Source organism: Sphaeramia orbicularis, chromosome 16, assembly GCF_902148855.1.
Source record: "Sphaeramia orbicularis chromosome 16, fSphaOr1.1, whole genome shotgun sequence".
Taxonomy (NCBI): Eukaryota; Metazoa; Chordata; class Actinopteri; order Kurtiformes; family Apogonidae; genus Sphaeramia; species Sphaeramia orbicularis.
In genome coordinates this window covers 713,374-734,780 of record NC_043972.1, presented here as the reverse complement: position 1 = coordinate 734,780, position 21,407 = coordinate 713,374, and the positions used below count along the sequence as shown (strand labels likewise).

At 37.5% G+C, this 21,407-nt stretch overlaps 1 protein-coding gene across 4 annotated transcripts in view; it reads left to right on the top strand.

Moving 5' to 3' along the window:
- Positions 1–21,407, top strand: part of cdk14 (cyclin dependent kinase 14) — a 461,964-nt gene that overhangs the window by 352,172 nt on the left and 88,385 nt on the right. For all 4 annotated transcript variants that reach the window (XM_030157361.1, XM_030157362.1, XM_030157364.1 and 1 more), the window contains 2 exons: positions 1,313–1,452; positions 16,214–16,364. In XM_030157361.1, the coding sequence (XP_030013221.1) occupies positions 1,313–1,452; positions 16,214–16,329 (256 nt within the window). In that variant the 3' untranslated portion in view covers positions 16,330–16,364. The remainder of the gene's footprint in view (positions 1–1,312; positions 1,453–16,213; positions 16,365–21,407) is intronic.

Here is a 21,407-nt window from a genome sequence, read left to right as displayed (position 1 = left end):
ACAGACTGTATCACTGACTGAATAAAGTATACATCTCATTGTTTACACTCATCTGTTACAGTATCATCGAGTTTTCTGCTTCAAACTAAAACTCATAGATATTTATTTTAATAGTCGCTCAAAATGACACTGTCTTATAATCTTTATGTGCTGCATCAGCTGATAGTTTACATTATAGCGCTGTTAGCTTAGCTCTGTTTTTAGACAGAAAACAGCCACAATAAAACCACATATCACCTCTGTTTTCTGTATGTTTGTGTTGTCAGTAGCTGAACTAAACATCTGTTTGGAATCAAAACGAGGTCAGAACTGTCACAGTTTAATCTGAACCATGGATCAACAAATGGCAACCTAGCAAAGATAGTAACATCACATAAAGCAGGGTCTTAAAAGTCTGAAGAGTCTTGAATTTACAAATCTGTATTTCATTTCATCACTCACACACACACACACACACACACACACACACACACACACACACACACAGGACATATAATACAACAGCCCAACGCAATGAAAATAAATAAACAAAATAAGTGCTATACATTTATACTCATTCATCAAACAATATGTATTTAATACCTTTAAAAAGTCTTTAAAAGTTATTACATTTGGCATGGTAGGTCTTAAGTGCTGTTGCCATAAACTTGTCGGCTGTGTTGTGTTTAAATGTGTCTGTTAAATGTCCAATGCAAAGAAAATTAGTTGTCTCAGTTCCACCCAACAATTTATGACAATTTATTTTGAAATTAGGAATCAGTTATCGCCAACTCTACAGCCCCCAGTGAGAAATGACCTGGAACAGTGGGAATCAAGGCGTTGGAGTAAATAAATACATTTTTCTAAATTCTACGAGTCACAAATTTTTTGCCAGTATGCCCGTGAAATGGGCTGTGAAATGGGAATTAAATTCTGTTCTAAGTTGTCTCAAAAATGTTTTTAAAAGTCTTAAATTTAACTTGTAGGAACCCTGTAATAACTTTATACCTTCATAAACTTCATAATCAAACTCATGTCGATGAAACGTTGACATTTCAGCATCAAACTCCATCCTTTTCATTTAGATTTGTGTCCAGTGGAGAAAACAACAGCTTCTGTTTTTAACACTTCTTTTCTTTGACTCTAAAAGATGTTTCTCAGCAGTTCTGATAGGTGGAAATTAATTCAGCTCATATCTCTCCAATACATTTTCATCTTAAGCAGAACGTCACTCCTCTTTATTGTTAACACTTCCTTTTTTGTAATATTTGGAAGTATAAATACCACATATAGCCCCTTTTACGTCATGTTTTGTGTCCTGTTTCTGTCTCAGGTTGGGTTATGTCGACCATGCTGAGGAGTTGGCCTCCAGGTTCCTCCAGTGCTTCCCAAAGAACCGCTTGTCCGCCCAGGCAGCACTGAACCATGAGTACTTCAGCAACCTTCCTCCTCGGCTCTGGGAGCTGCAGGACAGTGAGTAACCAAACAGAAACTTATTGCACCACTTCATGTCTGTGCTGGCGCGTCTCAGAGTTAATGGTCTACTCTTTTACAGGTTAATTTAAGGTAGTCTGGGCGAAACCGAGCAAAAGAATAAAGCATCTCAGTTTTTAATGGAAAATGTTAACTGCTCCAACTAGAAACCTTGGCAACGTAAACAGAGAGTAAAATCTGCAAGTATCTGACCCCTAAAATTAATACCTCTAATTCATTTCTATTAAATGCTCATGTTTCATAAAGTCCTTGTCTTGGATGCACTGAGCCGTTAATGACCACCCAGGGAACAGTAAATTACAGAGTCTGACCTGAACGTGACTGGAACACACTTCTGGTCCTGGTTGAATGATATTTTACTTCAGTTTTTCCTACCCTTCAATTACTGCCTGTCTTATTAATGGAGTGTGTTATATACCAGGATGTGATAGTGAAGTTGGTGATGAGTTTTAAGAGCCAGCAGCGCCTGCTCTGCTAGGCTGGTGAAAATTAAAACCGTAATTTAATAGTTGAATGTATCACACAGTAATATTTAAGGAGGTTCATGTGGTGCTGAGAAGGGCTTTCCTTTATTGGTCTGTTTACCTTTCACTGAAGTCCAAAGGAAAAAGTGAGTACAACACTGAGGGGAATTTTAGTGGGAGTAGAGCAGAGTAGAGTAAAGTAGAGTACAGTAGAGTAAGAGTAGAGTAAGAGTAGTTATTAGAGTACGGTAGAGTAGAGTAAGAGTAGAGTTAGAGTAGAGTTAGAGTAGAGTTAGAGTAGAGTAGAGTAGAGTAGAGTAGAGTAAGAGTACAGTAGAGTAGAGTTGGAGTAGAGTAGAGTAGAGTAAAGTAGAGTACAGTAGAGTAAGAGTAGAGTAAGAGTAGAGTTAGAGTACGGTAGAGTAGAGTAAGAGTAGAGTAAGAGTAGAGTTAGAGTACAGTAGAGTAGAGTTAGAGTAGAGTAGAGTAAGAGTACAGTAGAGTAGAGTTGGAGTAGAGTAGAGTAAAGTAGAGTACAGTAGAGTAAGAGTAGAGTAAGAGTAGAGTTAGAGTACGGTAGAGTAGAGTAAGAGTAGAGTTAGAATACAGTAGAGTAGAGTTAGAGTAGAGTAGAGTAGAGTAAGAGTACAGTAGAGTAGAGTTGGAGTAGAGTAGAGTAGAGTAAAGTAGAGTACAGTAGAGTAAGAGTAGAGTAAGAGTAGAGTACGGTAGAGTAGAGTAAGAGTAGAGTTAGAATACAGTAGAGTAGAGTTAGAGTGGAGTAGAGTAAGAGTACAGTAGAGTAGAGTTGGAGTAGAGTAGAGTAAAGTAGAGTACAGTAGAGTAAGAGTAGAGTTAGAGTACGGTAGAGTAGAGTAAGAGTAGAGTAAGAGTACAGTAGAGTAGAGTTAGAGTAGAGTAGAGTACAGTAAGAGTAGAGTAGAGTTAGAGTACATTAGAGTAGAGTAAGAGTACAGTAGAGTAGAGTAGAGTTAGAGTAGAGTAGAGTAGAGTAAGAGTAGAGTAGAGTAGAGTAGAGTAGAGTGAGAGTAGAGTAAGAGTAGAGTTAGAATACAGTAGAGTAGAGTTAGAGTAGAGTAGAGTAAGAGTACAGTAGAGTAGAGTTGGAGTAGAGTAGAGTAGAGTAAAGTAGAGTACAGTAGAGTAAGAGTAGAGTTAGAGTACGGTAGAGTAGAGTAAGAGTAGAGTAAGAGTACAGTTAGAGTACAGTAGAGTAGAGTTAGAGTAAGAGTAGAGTTAGAGTACAGTAGAGTAGAGTTAGAGTAGAGTAAGAGTAGAGTAGAGTAGAGTAGAGTTAGAGTAGAGTAAGAGTAGAGTTAGAGTAGAGTAAGAGTAGAGTTAGAGTACAGTAGAGTTAGAGTAGAGTAGAGTTAGAATACAGTAGAGTAGAGTTAGAGTAGAGTAGAGTTAGAGTAGAGTAGAGTAGAGTTAGAGTAAAGTAGAGTAGAGTTAGAGTAGAGTAGAGTTAGAGTAGAATAGAGTAAAGTAGAGTAGAGTTAGAGTAGAGTAGAGTTGGAGTAGAGTAGAGTAGAGTTAGAGTACAGTAGAGTAGAGTTAGAGTAGAGTAGCGTAGAGTTAGAGTAGAGTAGAGTAGAGTTAGAGTAGAGTAGAGTTAGAGTAGAGTTAGAGTAGAATAAAGTAGAGTAGAGTTAGAGTAGAGTAGAGTTGGAGTAGAGTAGAGTTAGAGTAGAATAGAGTAAAGTAGAGTAGAGTAAGAGTAGAGTTAGAGTAGAGTAGAGTAGAGTTGGAGTAGAGTAGAGTAGAGTAGGAGCAGAGCAGAGTAGAGTAAGAGTAGAGTTAGAGTAAAGTAGAGTAGAGTTAGAGTAGAGTTGGAGTAGAGTAGGAGCAGAGGAGAGTAGAAGTAGAGTAAGAGTAGAGTAGAATAGATTAGAGTAGAGTTAGAGTAGAGTAGAGTTAGAGTAGAGTAGAGTTGGAGTAGAGTAGAGTTAGAGCAGAGTAGAGTAGAGTAGAGTAGAGTTGGAGTAGAGTAGAGTAGGAGCAGAGTAGAGTAGAGTAGAGTAGAGTAGAGGTAGAGTAGAGTAGAGCAGAGCAGAGCAGAGTAGATTAGATTAGAGTAGAGTTAGAGTAGAGTAGAGTTAGAGTAGAGTAGAGTTGGAGTAGAGTAGAGTTAGAGTAGAGTTAGAGTAGAGTAGAGTAGAGGTAGAGTAGAGTTGGAGTAGAGTAGAGTAGGAGCGGAGTAGAGTTAGAGTAGAGCAGAGCAGAGTAGAGTTAGAGTAGAGTAGAGTAGAGTTGGAGCAGAGTAGAGTAGAGTTGGAGTAGAGTAGAGTTAGAGTAGAGTAGAGCAGGAGTAGAGCAGAGTAGAGTAGAATAGAGTAGAATAGAGTAAAGTAGAGTAGAGTAGAGTTAGAGTAGAGTAGAGTAAGAGTAGAGTAAGAGTAGAGTAAGAGTAGAGTTAGAGTAGAGTAGAGTAGAGTTGGAGTAGAGTAGAGTAGAGTAGGAGTAGAGTAGAGTAAGAGTAGAGTTAGAGTAAAGTAGAGTAGAGTTAGAGTAGAGTTGGAGTAGAGTAGAGTAGGAGCAGAGGAGAGTAGAGGTAGAGTAGAGTAAGAGTAGAGTAGAATAGATTAGAGTAGAGTAGAGTTAGAGTAGAGTTAGAGTAGAGTAGAGTTGGAGTAGAGTAGAGTTAGAGTAGAGTTGGAGTAGAGTAGAGTAGAGTTAGAGTAGAGTAGAGTTGGAGTAGAGTAGAGTAGAGTAGAGTAGGAGTAGAGTAGAGCAGAGCAGAGTAGATTAGAGTAGAGTTAGAGTAGAGTAGAGTTAGAGTAGAGTAGAGGTAGAGTAGAGTTGGAGTAGAGTAGAGTAGGAGCGGAGTAGAGTTAGAGTAGAGCAGAGCAGAGTAGAGTAGAGTTTAGTAGAGTTGGAGCAGAGTAGAGTAGAGTTGGAGTAGAGTAGAGTTAGAGTAGAGTAGAGCAGGAGTAGAGCAGAGTAGAGTAGAATAAAGTAGAGTAGAGTAGAGCAGGAGTAGAGTAGAGTAGAATAGAGTAAGGTAGTGTAGAGCAGGAGTAGAGTAAATTAGAGTAGAGCAGGAGTAGAGTAGAATTGCATAGAGTAGAGTAGAGCAGGAGTAGAGTAGAATAGAGTAGAGTAGAATAGAGTAAAGTAGAGTAAAGCAGGAGTAGAATAGAGTAGAGTAGAGTAGAGTAGAGCAGGAGTAGAATAGAATAGAGTAGAGTAGTGTAGAATAGGAGTAGAGTAAATAAAGAGCACTGTAAATGTGATTGCAGTAGAGTAAGAGTATAGTATAAACAGAGTACTGTAAAGACGAGTAGAGAAGAGTAAAAACAGAGTACTGTAAAAATGAGAAGAGTAGTGTAGAATATGAGAAAAGTAGAGTAAAAACAGAGTACTGTAAATGTGATTGCAGTAGATTAGAGTACTGAGAGTAGAAACAGAGTACTGTAAAGATGAGTAGAGAACTGTAGAGTAGAGCAGAGTAGAGTGAAAACAGAGTACTGTAAATATGAGTAGAGTAGAGTACTATAGAGGAGAGTAGAAACAGAGTTCTTTAGAGTAGAGTAAAAACAGAGTACTATAAAGATGAGAGGAGTACTGTAGAGTAGATTAAAAACAGAGTACTGTAAAGATGAGTAGAGTACTATAGAGTAGAGTAAAAACAGAGTACTGTAAAGATGAGTAGAGTACTGTAGAGTAGAGTAAAAACAGAGTACTATAACGATGAGAGGAGTACTATAGAGTAGAGTAAAAACAGAGTACTGTAAAGATGAGTAGAGTACTGTAGAGTAGAGTAAAAACAGAGTACTATAAAGATGAGTAGAGCAGAGTACTGTACAGTACCATAGTTGTAATATAGTACAGTAGAGTACAGACAGGTAAAAAACACATCTCAAATAAAAATGAAAACATTGGATTAAAATCTGTATAATGGTGTATAATGATATAAGTTCCACATGACAGTATATGATGGTGTATAATGATATAAGTTCCACATGACAGTATATGATGGTGTATAGTTCTAGAAGTTCCACATGACAGTATATGATGGTGTATAGTTCTAGAAGTTCCACATGACAGTATATGATGGTGTATAGTTCTAGAAGTTCCACATGACAGTTTATGATGGTGTATAGTTCTAGAAGTTCCACATGACAGTATATGATGGTGTATAGTTCTAGAAGTTCCACATGACAGTATATGATGGTGTATAGTTCTAGAAGTTCCACATGACAGTATATGATGGTGTATAGTTCTAGAAGTTCCACATGACAGTATATGATGGTGTATAGTTCTAGAAGTTCCACATGACAGTATATGATGGTGTATAGTTCTAGAAGTTCCACATGACAGTATATGATGGTGTATAGTTCTAGAAGTTCCACATGACAGTTTATGATGGTGTATAGTTCTAGAAGTTCCACATGACAGTATATGATGGTGTATAGTTCTAGAAGTTCCACATGACAGTATATGATGGTGATTAGTTCTAGAAGTTCCACATGACAGTTTATGATGGTGTATAGTTCTAGAAGTTCCACATGACAGTATATGATGGTGTATAGTTCTAGAAGTTCCACATGACAGTTTATGATGGTGTATAGTTCTAGAAGTTCCACATGACAGTATATGATGGTGTATAGTTCTAGAAGTTCCACATGACAGTATATGATGGTGTATAGTTCTAGAAGTTCCACATGACAGTTTATGATGGTGTATAGTTCTAGAAGTTCCACATGACAGTATATGATGGTGTATAATTACATAAGTTCCACATGACAGTATATGATGGTGTATAGTTCTAGAAGTTCCACATGACAGTATATGGTGGTGTATAGTTCTAGAAGTTCCACATGACAGTATATGATGGTGTATAGTTCTAGAAGTTCCACATGACAGTATATGATGGTGTATAATTACATAAGTTCCACATGACAGTATATGATGGTGTATAGTTCTAGAAGTTCCACATGACAGTATATGATGGTGTATAGTTCTAGAAGTTCCACATGACAGTATATGATGGTGTATAGTTCTAGAAGTTCCACATGACAGTATATGATGGTGTATAGTTCTAGAAGTTCCACATGACAGTATATGATGGTGTATAGTTCTAGAAGTTCCACATGACAGTATATGATGGTGTATAGTTCTAGAAGTTCCACATGACAGTATATGATGGTGTATAGTTCTAGAAGTTCCACATGACAGTATATGATGGTGTATAGTTCTAGAAGTTCCACATGACAGTATATGATGGTGTATAGTTCTAGAAGTTCCACATGACAGTATATGATGGTGTATAGTTCTAGAAGTTCCACATGACAGTATATGATGGTGTATAGTTCTAGAAGTTCTACATGACAGTATATGATGGTGTATAGTTCTAGAAGTTCCACATGACAGTATATGATGGTGTATAGTTCTAGAAGTTCCACATGACAGTATATGATGGTGTATAGTTCTAGAAGTTCCACATGACAGTATATGATGGTGTATAGTTCTAGAAGTTCCACATGACAGTATATGATGGTGTATAGTTCTAGAAGTTCCACATAACAGTATATGATGGTGTATAGTTCTAGAAGTTCCACATGACAGTATATGATGGTGTATAGTTCTAGAAGTTCCACATGACAGTATATGATGGTGTATAGTTCTAGAAGTTCCACATGACAGTATATATGAGTGTTTTCTCCAGGTGTCTGTAGCATGGATAGTTTTAGATTTGGTGTTCCATGCTGACATGTGACAGTCCATTGCAGTATTAGTTACTCCTGTGTAATTCTGTGCATGTGGAGTCCTTCTGCTGTCCATAAGGACTGAAAAGGCGCAGACCCAGCTGTACCACTTCACTACACCTTTAATTGGCGGCTTTGTTGTGATACTCACACACCAAATATGAGTCAATATTTAGCATTTTGCAACTTTTTGTACTGATTGAAACCACTTTCGTGCTGTTCAAAATGTAAATTGTGAGTAAAAATGCAGCGACGCTAATAAGGAATAATCAAACATGCAGATAATTCCAGAAGTGACTGCGAAGGGCCAGAGGTTGTGCAGTCGTCTTCAGTGGCTGCGGTTGGGTCTGACAGTGGCTGCTGGTCTGTTCCTGCTCTTCTTTCCGTCCGTCCCTCTCGCTTTGACTCCTTCTCTGCTCTTTGTTTCTTTCTTCGGCTTTTCCAGCTCCCTCAGCTCCTCTGGATCATACAGCCTCCTCCTCATCACTGTCTGGTCTGTCTGTAAAGACAGTGGTGAGCAGGAACCTGGGGTTGTTTTTGTTCATGCACTCAAAGCCCGTCTTATTATGGGGATGCCGTTGGGACGCTAAACCCGGCCGGACCTCTGCCGGCCGCTGGAGCGCGCTCAGTTTGATTTTCTATCTTCCTGACTTGTTATTTGCCTGAAGCGTCGGCTCACTGAGGCGCTCTTCAAATAAGACAACACTCTACCTTAGATGTCCACGGCAGCCAGAGCTCTGAACACATCTTCATTTTATAGGTTTTATTAATAGTAAAGCACACATCCGTGGTGCATTATGGGTTTGAACGCTTGTGTTTTATTTTCTGTTTTCATATGCCAGCAGTCGCTTTTCCATTGGATATCTGCACAAAACTTTACCCATATTTACTAAATATCGAAAAGACAGAAGTGTGTAATGTCGGTTTTACCGTTAAATCACAAATGTCATGATTTGTTTATTTATTATCGCGAGATGACACGACAAGTCATTCCATAAACACGTAGGTTTTACTTAATTATGATTGGCTGTTCTCACATCTGTCAAAACATGGACAAATGAATTCTATCAAAACTGTATCGAGTATGTCTCATATTTCTATCGAGGAAAACTTATATCGCAATATGTATCATTATCGTTTTATCGCCCAGCCCTATCTATACATCTCCTTGTTTTGTTTCCCACTCTGTCATGACGTGTTTGGGAATAATAAGAGGCCTTTTAGGGTTAGGAATGTCAGACATTTGTGATCAGAAAGGTTCCACCTGCAGCTCAGTAGGAACTGCCGACCTGGATGAACAAACAGTACTGACTTTGTGATTGGCAGATAGGTGATGGGCGGAGCATCAGACCAAAACACAAACTGACAACAGAAACATTAGCTGTGGGCTGACACTCAGCTTTTCAAAATGGGAATATTCCAGCTGGACTACTACTGTCATTAGTCACTTTTCCATCGGACAACTGAGCAAAACTTCACCCATATTTACTAAATGTCAAAAAAACACAAGTGTGTAATGTCAGTTTTACCGTTAAATCACAAATGCAATGATTTGTTTATTTATTATCGTGAGATGACACGAGAAGTCATTCCATAAACATGGTGACGAATGTAAATATGGTGTTGATTTACAGATATATTCATTATTATTATTCTATATTAGCCCTCTGTCTCCTACTAAATTAAAAAATGATGTGCTTTCCTGGTGTGTCCACACACACACACACACACACACACACGTTTCTTCTTCTTTACTTGTTATAATATACGTCAGCATCTGTTTTTTTAATTCACCTGACTCTAGTTGCCAAAAAAGGTCTTTCCGTTGCAGTTTTGTGTGATATACCATTTGTGCTACGCCCCAAAAAAACACCTCTTGCCAGCGCAAAAAACTTTTAATTGAAAATGAGACTTTTGGTGAAATCGTCGCTTTTCCATTAGGTCAGTTTTTATGCACAAGTTATATTTGTGCAGTTTGAGGGTCAATGGAAAACAGACTAGTGATATTAGTATGTGAAATGAACATGATTCCTTAGTGTCTGGTGACATTCAGAGCCATTTTATGATGTTTTTGGAACATAATTCTTACATCCAGCTCCTTTAAATATAGGCCAACGTGAAGACTGACAAAGGGAATCGTTTTATGACACAAAAAAAAAAAGGACTTACGAGGTTTCTGCCTGACAGCGACGATATGTACATTTCCAAAGAGTGTTAAACAGCACCTCATTACAAAAACAGTGGAATATTGAGTCCAATTTGCAACAATAGTCGACAAGGGGTTAGAGTCCAAGCCTGAGCTGGAGCGTCACACTTTGGCAACATTTCAATTAATCCTCCAGAACTGGGTTATTGCATCAAAGTATGTCAGAGATGACTGCATATCCATATTATTTGACAGGTTACACACACGTACAGCAGCAATCCCTTAAGCCTTTATTCATTAGTGGAGTGTAAAGCCTGCTCAGCAGACCTGAGAGCGCTGCCACTGACATGGTGGTAATTTTAATAGGAGAATTCCATTTTTAATTCCCCCCGATTAGGATTTTTCAGCATTATTAATCCTGTTATCAGCACCCAGCAGGTTGTCATGTGTGAAAAGAATCAGAAAAGCGGCGGTCACTAACAGAGAGAGCGATGGCTCATTTTGATTTTTGTCATGCTCGCTCGCCCCGTCTCCCTCTCTTTGCTCTTCCTCTGCCTTTATCCGTCTTCCTCTGTGATTCTCCCTCCTCGCCGTGAACATGTGACGAGCAGGAAAACTCAAAGCAGCAGAGCGGAGAATGGCAGCGAATTAAAATAGTTTCATAAAACGAGGACAGGAGTGGATAAACACCTCGCTAAATGGGACTTGTATCTCCTGTGTGTGTGTGTGTGTGTGTGTGTGTGTGTGTGTAATAGAAGTGTGGATATGCTTTGTGTACTTTTTTTTTTTTTTTGTGGGGGAAGGATGTGTCAAAATTATGCAGATGAGAAATGAGTGCTAGATAAAGAAGTGGCTAATTACTGTGGTGGGGAGCGTTGGGCTCCAGCTGCAGTGTGGTAATCACACCCCCTCCACTGCTTCAGCTCTGAAAGTCACCTAATAAAGAAAAAACACAAATAAAATGTCACAGATGATAAAGTAATTGTGAACCTTTTCAAGTGAAATGTCCCATGTTATCCCCGTAGAGATGAACAATATGTTTTGTATGGCCAGCTGTGTGCACTATTGTCATGTGTATTGTGGATTTATTCAGACAATACCCAGACAGATTACTGGGAACAATGACAGAATTACTGAGACAATGGAGCTCCTGAGGTTACTGCTACTGCGCCGATTGGATTGTGACATTTTTAATTTGATTTCAGTAAGAGTATGTGGGCGTCTGGCAGCGCGAGACGAACTGAAAGGGAAATTTTGGGGGAAAAGAAAGAATGAAAGAAAGAAGTGCCGTCCCTGGACTCTGATAGGACTGTGGAAGTGAAACAAAAGGAAGTGTTCGGCCGGGGTGGATGTCCTCCAGTTTCCTTCTGCCAGACAAATGGTCACACAGCTGTACAAAAGAAGAAAAGGCCTTTATTAACCGAGTTACAAAGAAAGGAGATTAATTAGACTCCACCAAACATGAGTCCAAACTTTCTTACAGGCAAAAGGATTATTTGTCATTGCCTGTTCCTCTTTCAATTATATTCGTGATTAATTGATTAATTGCTTGGTCTAAAAATGTCAGAAAGTGGTGAAAACATGTTTCAAAGTTCAAGAAGGTTCTGAAGGAAACGATAATATTGAGTTTACCACCCCAGAGACGGAAGGAAAAACAAATATTAACATTTACTTTTTATCCATTTTGTTTTTATTGAAAAAGTGACAAAATATCTCTGACATAAAACAAAAATGGGAAAGAGAAATGAATATTAGAAAACGCAAAATTGCATTTTCAACCCTTCTTCTTTTTCTTTTTTTTTTTTTTTTAACTCTTTTTATTGAAATTAGAACAATGAAAATATAAAAAAAGTCATCTATAGTATCCAATACATAAGTGGGGTCTGTCTGCTCAGAACTCAACCTGGAGAATCAGCGTTCAGTTTCTATGCTCCGTAGATCTGGAACTAACGACCAGAAAATATCAGGTCTGAGATCTGAGTTCTGTTCAGTCCAGGTTCCAGACTCACCTGTTCACTGGGTTCTGGTTCTGGTTCTGCTTCCAGACTCACCTGTTCACTGGGTTCTGGTTCTGGTTCTGGTTCCAGACTCACCTGTTCACTGGGTTCTGGTTCTGGCTCCAGACTCACCTGTTCACTGCTGCCTTTGACTAAAAGGATTTGGACTTTTTAATTGTAGATTCTCCTTCCAGACTCTGCACTGCAGCTCTTCCTTTCATATGTGTGTGTTTTTATATTTGTGGGTTTCATGTGTTGTTTTCTTGCTGTTTTTAATCACCTTTGACATGTTTCTTTTATGTTTTAAACGTGTTTCTGTTTCTTTTATAATGTTTTAAACGTGTTTCTGTTTCTTTTATAATGTTTTAAACGTGTTTCTGTTTCTTTTGTAATGTTTGAAATGTGTTTCTGTTTCTTTTATAATGTTTTAAACGTGTTTCTGTTTCTTTTATAATGTTTTAAACGTGTTTCTGTTTCTTTTATAATGTTTTAAACATGTTTCTGTTTCTTTTGTAATGTTTGAAATGTGTTTCTTTTTCGCTGTCGTTGTATTTCAGTGTCCTGTGTGAAACACCTTGAATTGCCTTGTTGCTGAAACGTGCGACACAAATAAACTTGCCTTGCCTTACTTAATCTATAATGGGCTGCCAAACTGAATAAAATAGCGTTACATTATCTTTTAGTGAAAATGTGATTTTCTCCAAATGTAATTGTTGCATAATGTCTTTCAACAGCCTCATGAGTTGGAGGATTTTTGTTCTTGCGGTTGAACAGAATTAGGCGTCTGGCCAATAGTGTCACAAACTTCAGAACAACCCTCTGTTTAGTCCTGAGGTCCACTCCTGTTGGTTCCACACCCAACATTATTGTTATTATTATTATTAATCTTAGACAAAGTCAGTAAAGTTTCAGTCCAGTAGGTAGTGATGTTGGGGCAGGTCCAAAACGTGTGTTCAAACCTTCCTTCGTGTTGTTCTTTCCTGTTTTGTGATTGTATTTTGTGCTAGGAGAGAACAGGAAGTGAAGTACAAAGGTTCTACGCAGGCGCTTGGTCTTAGTGGTGATGATGCCACCTAGCCACCCGGCGTGCATGCTACATCAATAAATATGAAATTTCACACACTTTTGCATATCCGTCTGTGTGCAGAGTTTTCCTCCAAAACGCACATCTAAACTTAACGGAACAGAATTAAAAGTGAGGACGCAACACCACTTTTGCGTTTTCGGTTCAGATCGTTCCCGTCTAAACGTAGCTTCAGTCTGTATGAAAATGGACCTAAATGGATTTAAGAGTGTGTCATGCAGAACACAACAACAACAACAACAACATCAAATCCAGAGTGACCACAGTGACACACAAATCTGATCTGATCTGACCACGCATTACAAATAAAAGTGAAAATCTGTCTTAAATGTTTGATAGAGAAGCTGAAAAAAGCCAGAATACTTGTGTTTTATTTAGAGGTATTTGGCACAGCATCTACCAGCAGAACTGAACATCCTTTAGAAATGTTTGATACTCTGCGATAACACACAGTATCATCTGCATAGAGTTAAACAATATGTTAGCAATAATGAAATGAACATAAATTATTCATCCACTTGATCATTCTTCTTCTCTGGAGGTAATTCCAAATAAAAATCCTTGTTCTATCAGTGATTTTATGACCACTGACCAGGAGAATTAATGCCACATGTAGGAAAAACAGAATATTTCATAAGATTAAGACCGAAAATGAGCAGAAACACATGCGATAAATGTAATTAAAAACAAAGTTCTGTAGATTTGTGTAGATTCTCCAAGTTTGTTGATAATAGTTAGTGCATAGAGCTGAACATGTCAGTGTTGAATATATGATAACACAGTATACATACATAATTTATGGGAGTGCCATAAAAGATCAATAATAGGCTTATGTCAGTGTTTCAAGGTTATTCATCTTGGAAAAATAGATGCTTATGATAACAACTATAATATTAACCCTTTAGGTGCTGGAATTTTTAAAAAAAATATTCAGTTTTGATCCTTGCAATATTGCAACTTTTGCACTTCAATTGTTAATTATATTGCTAATAATAATAATAATAATAGAAATGAATAGTTTCAGAAATCTGTATTATGTAACAACTGATGTTCACTAAAAACGTGAAACATCCTAGAACATTTTCACTGAACACAAAATGCGTTGTGTGTTTTTCCTCTTTATTTTTGTTCATTGTTTTATTTCTTGATGTACAAACACTAACAGGGTTGATTTAAAATAGAAAATAAGACCCTCCTCTTTTAAAATACCCTGAACCTGCATGAATTGGTCATTGGCGGAGCCATGGAGGGACTTTTATATTTTAAACGACAATTATTGATGTAAAGGATGCACAGATTTTGGTTTTTACATGTGATGCATCCTGCCTTTTAACGAGTCTGTCATTAGAAAACAAAAAAGAATGTAAAATAAAAACCACTTAATATGTGACACAGCCTACCTTCTGGATTTTATTTCTATTTTCTGTAAATGCCTGGTAAGAGACATGCCGTCTATGTACAGATCCTACCTGTGAACACCTTCAGCTGTCGGCAGTATTTGTGTCCAAACATCCTAGAGCTGCTGTGGTTTCACATCCCTGCTCCATCTGCCAGGCTTTCCTTGGAGATCAATGTATAAACGCATCTGAGGAGGTATCTGTTAGATCTGAACTAATACTCTGTATGGAGGTTTTCACAGCAAACAGGTTGAATTCAGATTTTAGAAAACCTCAAAGGGAAATACAGTGGAGTTTTATTTTCCAGGATTGTTTACCAGAAATCTGCAGTGTAGTTTAGTAGTTAAGGCACATATTGTTCTATATGGCAACTATCTACACTGCAAGGCATGATATAATTATTAACCCCTCACTACCTAACTTTATTTACAATTATAAAGAATAAAACAGAATAAAACAGAATAGAATAGAATAGAATAGAATAGAATAGAATAGAATAGAATAGAATAGAATAGAATAGAATAGAATAGAGTAGAGTAGAATAGAACAGAATAGAATAGAATAGAACAGATCTTCACTGTCACAGGAACAATGAAAATCAGTGTAGCAGCTCATTCAATTTAGCAGCAAAACACTGTGTAAGAGAAATATCACACAGAGTATGAAGACAAAGTAGGACTGTACAAAGGATAGATAAGATAAAGTTTACTTATAAAAATGAATTAAGTGCAGATTCCTAATCTGAATGTGTCACATCCAATAGTTATGATGTAAACTAGGCTGCGTTCAGACTGCAGGCTAATGTGGCCCAAATCTGATTTTTTTGCCCATATGTGACCTGAATCCGATCTGTTAAAGACAGTTTGAACAGCACTAATCTGATTTTTTCAAATCTGACCCAGGCCACTTTCATACGTGGTCCTGAATCCAGTACGTATCTGATATTTTGCAATGGAACATCAGTCTTAACAGCCAGGTCGCATTTATCCCACTTTTACGTCATTGAAATATGACAAACATTCTGCGTCCCAGAAGGAGGAGCGGCGGGAAAACCATATTTACTTCCGTAAACACAGTACGTGTCTGCGTGGTCACCTATTACGTCAGGACCTCTTTATCACATGCGGGTCACTTCAGGGTCACATTCAGTTCAGACTCAAAACTGATAGAAGTTAATGTGGAATATGAACAAGCACAGAAAAAAAGATCAGATTTCACCCAAAAATCTGAGTTGTGCATTAAGACCTGCTGTGTGAACGCAGTTTAAACAAATGTTGATCAGTTCACTGTCAATAATCCAAACAAAACAAAATGATTGAAAAATCTGTAGAATGACATGAAATTAATAAAATAAAATAGAGAAGAAGAAAAGCACTCAGAGCGCAGACCTCCGCCAAGACAGACACCCCCCCCCCCCCGATCAACCACCAAAATTTAATCAGTTCTTCCTTGTGTCAGTATCAACATTTCCTGAAAATTTCATGAAAATCCGTCCAGAACTTTTTGAGTTATCTTGTTAACAAACAAACAAACAAACAAACACACAAAGTAAAGTGATGCCAGTGCCTCCTGGTGAAGATAAAAATAGGGTTTGGAAACTGATGGAAACTAGTGGAATACAGAGGTACATTTGCTCCAATAGTTTACAAGGAGTTAAGTTTTAGTGTTGTTAATATACAGTAAATATGTTTTGCTGGTGCAAACATAAAAATATAATATTTCAGTGCTGTCTGTTGCAGTTTTAATGATTCATAATCATGTATTTACTGATAAAAAATGTCAAAATGTATACACCGCAGCAAATAAATATGCAAATATTCCATTTTTAATACCCGTCTCTATCTTTAACAACTCACTGGGAAATGTTTCCCTCTCTGTCAGCTTACATAGTTCTAATCCGTGTGCGTCTTCTCCCCCCTGCAGTGTCTTCTATCTTCACCGTACCAAATGTCAAGCTGCAGACAGAGAGCGGGGACAGCATACAGGTGTGTGCACGACGGAACAGTCATGGAAAGGCATCCTCTGGCAGCAAACACTGACCTGAGGCGGCTTCCTGCACACGACTGCCTGACAGGTACGTGCTCATTACCATGCAAGACTCAAACACAAACTGTGAGCTGCAGCAGAAACACAAACTCACAAGCACAAAATGAACAACGTGTACAAAACAGAACATGAGCTGAATGGATGGGGACTGCACTTCCTTTTCCTTCTTTCTTATGTCTAATGGAATTTTAGCAAGACTCAGTCTGAGCATTAGCATTAGCATTAGCATGGTATTTAATCGTAACTATGTCTACATGTTATTCCAGTCGTTTGGTTTTTATTTCCACATAGCTGAACTGTATCATTAAGTGGTTCCATGTTGTACTGATATTCCAAACATTCACCAGCAGAGGTAAGTCTCGTATCAGAACACACTTAATTCTGTCAAAACCACCAATGAATCCGTGCTATTTATCCACAGACTGTATCACAGCGTCTAAAGCTCAGTTTCCACACATCTGTTTTATTGTATTATCATGTTTTCTGCTTCAAACTAAAACTCAGAAGCTTATTTTTCACGGTTAACACGGAATCTTATTATCTTCACATGCTGCAACAGCTGATAAAGACATTGTAGCCCTGTTAGCTTAGCTCTGTTAGCTTAGCTCTGTTAGCTTAGCTCTGTTTATAGACAGAAAACAGCTACAGTAAACCCACTAATCACCTCTGTTTTCTGTGCGGTTTGTGTTGTCAGTAGCTGAACTAAAGATCTGTGTGGAATCTAACAAACAAGGTCAGAACTGTCACACTTTATTCTGAACCGTGTATCAATAATCTGCAATTTAGCAAGGATAATAACATCCCATAATAACCTTATACCTTCGTAAGCCTCATAATCAAACTCATCCATGTTTCCTCCGTTTTGGCATCAAACTCATTCTTCTCATTTAGAGCTGTGTCCAGTGGTGAAAACAAACGTAACTCTTCTATTATTTATCAGTTCTTTTCTTTTCTTTTTTTTTTTTTTAGTTGTTTCTTTATGGTTCTCATCCCATCTGGTCACTTTCTCATGCTTTGATCGAAGGCCACATGACATTTGATAGTAGAAAATACTGCATACAGATCCTATGAATATGCAAGAGTGACCTATATTTTCTAAAACCTTTAAGATGAAGAATTCTTAGAAGATTGAAAGTTTTTTTACTTTAAATGCTAACATGCTAATATGATTGAAAACCTTCTAGATACGCTTACATCTGGTTGGGTAAAGAATTTAGCAATGCTTTTTTTTTTTTTTTTTTTTACATTTTTTTTATATTTTGTTTTCAGTTTTATATATGCAATGTGTACAAACATAGAGACATAACAAAAAGCAAGGCCAGAAGGATAACCTTATTATACACACCCAAAAAAAGGAGAAACAGTCGGTGTGTAAGGTCAGTGCAGATACTTGGTGTAACAGATGTGCTAAAGTAGATCTAAATATGGCTGCCAAATTTTCATTAAGGTGTTAAATCATTTTCTGAGACAATAAGTGACTTTTTTCCAGTGGGATGCAGCTGTTCATGTCAAAAGTCCACCCATCAATAAGAGGGCGATCAGGTTTCCATGACACCACCATGCACTTCGTGGCCAAACTGTTTAACCGTGGTTGTAAGATAAGAACAGATAAGAAGTTTGGAATGTGTGTTTTCTAAACTAAAAGTCAGATCTTTGGCAGTTAAAAAAAAAAAAAAAAAAAAAAAAGAAGCCTTAAGTCTAAAATTATTTAGGAATATTGAATTGAGATGGTAGATATGTTTTTGTTGTTGATTTTTTTTTTTTTTTATGGAGCGAATGCTCGATACTGTACACATTTAATTTGATATAAGCAGTGTATCAGGTGAAAAGGATGGCAAAAAAATAAGCTTTTGCTTCAAGCCTATTCCTTTTTTGTTTTTTTATGTTTGTTACGATTATTGTATTAAGTACAATGATTGATGTACAAACCAAAATTCATTCATTCATTCATTTATTCATTCAAACCAAAAGAACAAATAATTAAAATTACAAATTGCAAGAAGTAAAAAAAAAAAACCTAATTAAGTAAATAAAACATTTCCAAGTTATGAGACATGTAACGTTGGAGTTAAAGCTGTACTAAAAAGTGTGTTGAAGAGGAAATGGGGGTCTAGTGTAATTTAAGTGAGAACGCTCTCAATTATCTGCGTCCAAGCCAGCACCGCCGTTTTCCTTTCAACGCTGACACCATGAGATCTGTGCAGTGTGCATTGAAACAGAGAATGCGGTAATAGATGGTGGAATGGCTTTGAGTGGGCGAGGAGGGTGTCCTTTTCTTCAGAAGCGGGGGTCTTATTCAGCACTCGGATAAAGCTGCGCTATTTGCATGTAATAAGAGGTGCAGAGGCCAGGCGTGGGGATAATGGTTAGCCTAATGATGGACTGTGGGCTGCGAGGGCCGGCGCAACAACACAACACGGCACTGTGAGGCAGATTCTATCTGTAATTAGTGACAGGTGCACAGACATGCCAGACACATGAACTTTTCAACCACTGCTCCTCAGTTTGGACTCAAAGTGAGCTCCTCTGACGCTCTGTCCTCGTCTTTCCTCTGCAGTGTGGCCTCCAAAGTAGACGGACTACGGCGCCGTCTCTACACTCTAAAAAATGATAAGTTGGCTCAACGTAAAAAACTGAAAGAACAATTTCCATTCATCTTTTTCAGTTATTTCCACTTGGCCATGTTTGCTTCAGTGCCTCCAGACTTCTGTAGTTCAGTAAACTCTATTACTTTAGTACAAACAACAGGATTTGCCTTTTACTTTACAAGCTTAATTAAGCTGAACCAACTTAATTTTAATTGTGTAAAAACTACTCCATTTAGTTAAACTGACTTATTGACTTTCATTCTAGTCAAAAATGTCCATATAAGTATTGACCTTAAATTTTTGAGGTGGTCTAACTTATTTCTGTTCATCAGAACAAATTCCACAGAGAAATTCAGTTCTCTGATCAAACTGCTTCATATTTCTCTATGCATGTCAATTACCAGATCTAACTGCATGTTAATATGTCAGTTGTGCACGTCACTGTTGTACCCATTCTATTCAGAACAGTAAATTCTGTTTGTCAAACAGTGAGGCGTTCCACTGAACAGAACCAGTGTCATCAGTACTAAACCGTTCAGTCCTGGTTTGTCCTGTGGTTCGGACTCCTGGTGCAGTTCTACAAAAATACACAAATGAACACAAACAGGACAAGAAACATCAGCATGCACACTTGGACTCCAAATGAACACCAACACACAGCCCTGCTGAACCCCTGCACAGAAAAGAACACTTTTACAACAGTATGCCCAATACCCACAATGCACTGCAGCAAACACACCACAGTATAAACTACAGTTTAAAGGAGAAAGGAGCCAAATGTGTTTGATTCAGTCCTGGAAGAATTCAAACTACTGTTGCACAAACAAAGATAAATTCTATTGAGCCTTAAAGTTTAGTTCAGTTCTGCGTAAAATCCTGTTTCTCTTTTTTTTCTGTTTCCCTCCATTTCCTGTGGTGGGCGTGGTCTGTCAGTCAAACCTGTGCAGGTCCGTCAGCTTTGAACTCAGCTTTTAGAGGAAGATTAAACAGTTTTAAGTTGGACTAACTTCATCTACTTCTATGTTTAGTTAAAGGCAGAAATGTCTGTTCCAAATCAATGTGTTATTAAGTTCAGACTGTTTTCCTTATTTTTCATTTAGACCAATTTAATAAAATAACTGATCAGCTGAGTTAAATGTGCACATGGAACAAACTGAGTTTTTTAAGCAGAAAAAGCTCTGGATTTTAAGCTGAACTTCCTAACCCCATGAATCATTTTTAGAGTGTATCTACTATTCCACTAAATACGTTAAAGTGTGTGTGTGTGTGTGTTTGTGTGTGTGTGTGCGTGTGTGCGTGTGTGTGTGTGTGTGTGTGTGTATGTAGATCTGAGGCTTATGGAGTTTCTGTGTGGACGGGGGAAGTCACCCCACTGACAGAGCTGTGTCCTCTCAGCTGCTGCATTTACAATGAAATCAGCCTCTTTGTCCGGGCCAGTCCTAAAGCCTGACAGGCTGGGAGAGCGCCACTGATAGCAGCTTAATCCCTGCAAACACATTCACATTAATACACTGACAAATTACACCAACACACACACATGCACATGTTCTTATATGTTCCCACAACTTGTGCACACATACATGCTGCATTTTACTACGGTTTGGTAATGTGATAGAAAAGCTGGATGCAACACAGAAAAAAGGTTTTCAAAAAAAACAAACAAAAAAAGCTATAAATATCTTATGAATATAAATATTTTAGCCAAAATTAGGAGTTGAGACGGGAATACTGATGCTGTTGAAATTATATCAAGTAAAAATGTGACTTTAGCATAAAAAATATTTTATAAATGGTAAAAACATACATGTATAAGCTTTATTCTGACTTGTAGAAATAAAGAGGTGTTATATAAGACTGATAACAGAAAAATTTACCAATATCAGTGTCTGTTTATGAAAGGATAGTTAAATACTTATCTTTTTTCAGGGTTATTCCCAGTTTCAATCATTTTTTTAGATCAATATCACGTTGCAGCACAATACAATTCAATAATATTGTAATAGTCATTTCCAGTTAATAATATCTAATGATAAATAGCTTTTAATAATGTATATAATGGGAGAAATACATCCACAATAAATGTATTACAAGAAACAGGTTTCAAAAAATATCTCAATTCAAGCATTTTTCCTGATTTTTACAAATTTGATATGTTACCCAGCCCTAGCATGAATATTTTATTCCTCTTGAAATCCATGTAAAATATATTCTCATCATTATTTACCATTCATCTTAAATATTTTAAGCAATGTTTCGACTGTTGCAGTAAATGTCATAGGATGATTTGGCAGTTCAGGGGGTAGTTTCAGGTCTTAGATGTCTGGTAGATTGTTGTTATTGTATATTTATATGTATAATGTGTTAGCAGAGATAGCATCTTAGTGTCTGGAGTCTTATTTTGAAGCTCCGTATGCTTATCATTCACATATGTTGTTTATTAATGCACATATATTTCTATAGTTTAGAGAATAAACTGAATTAAA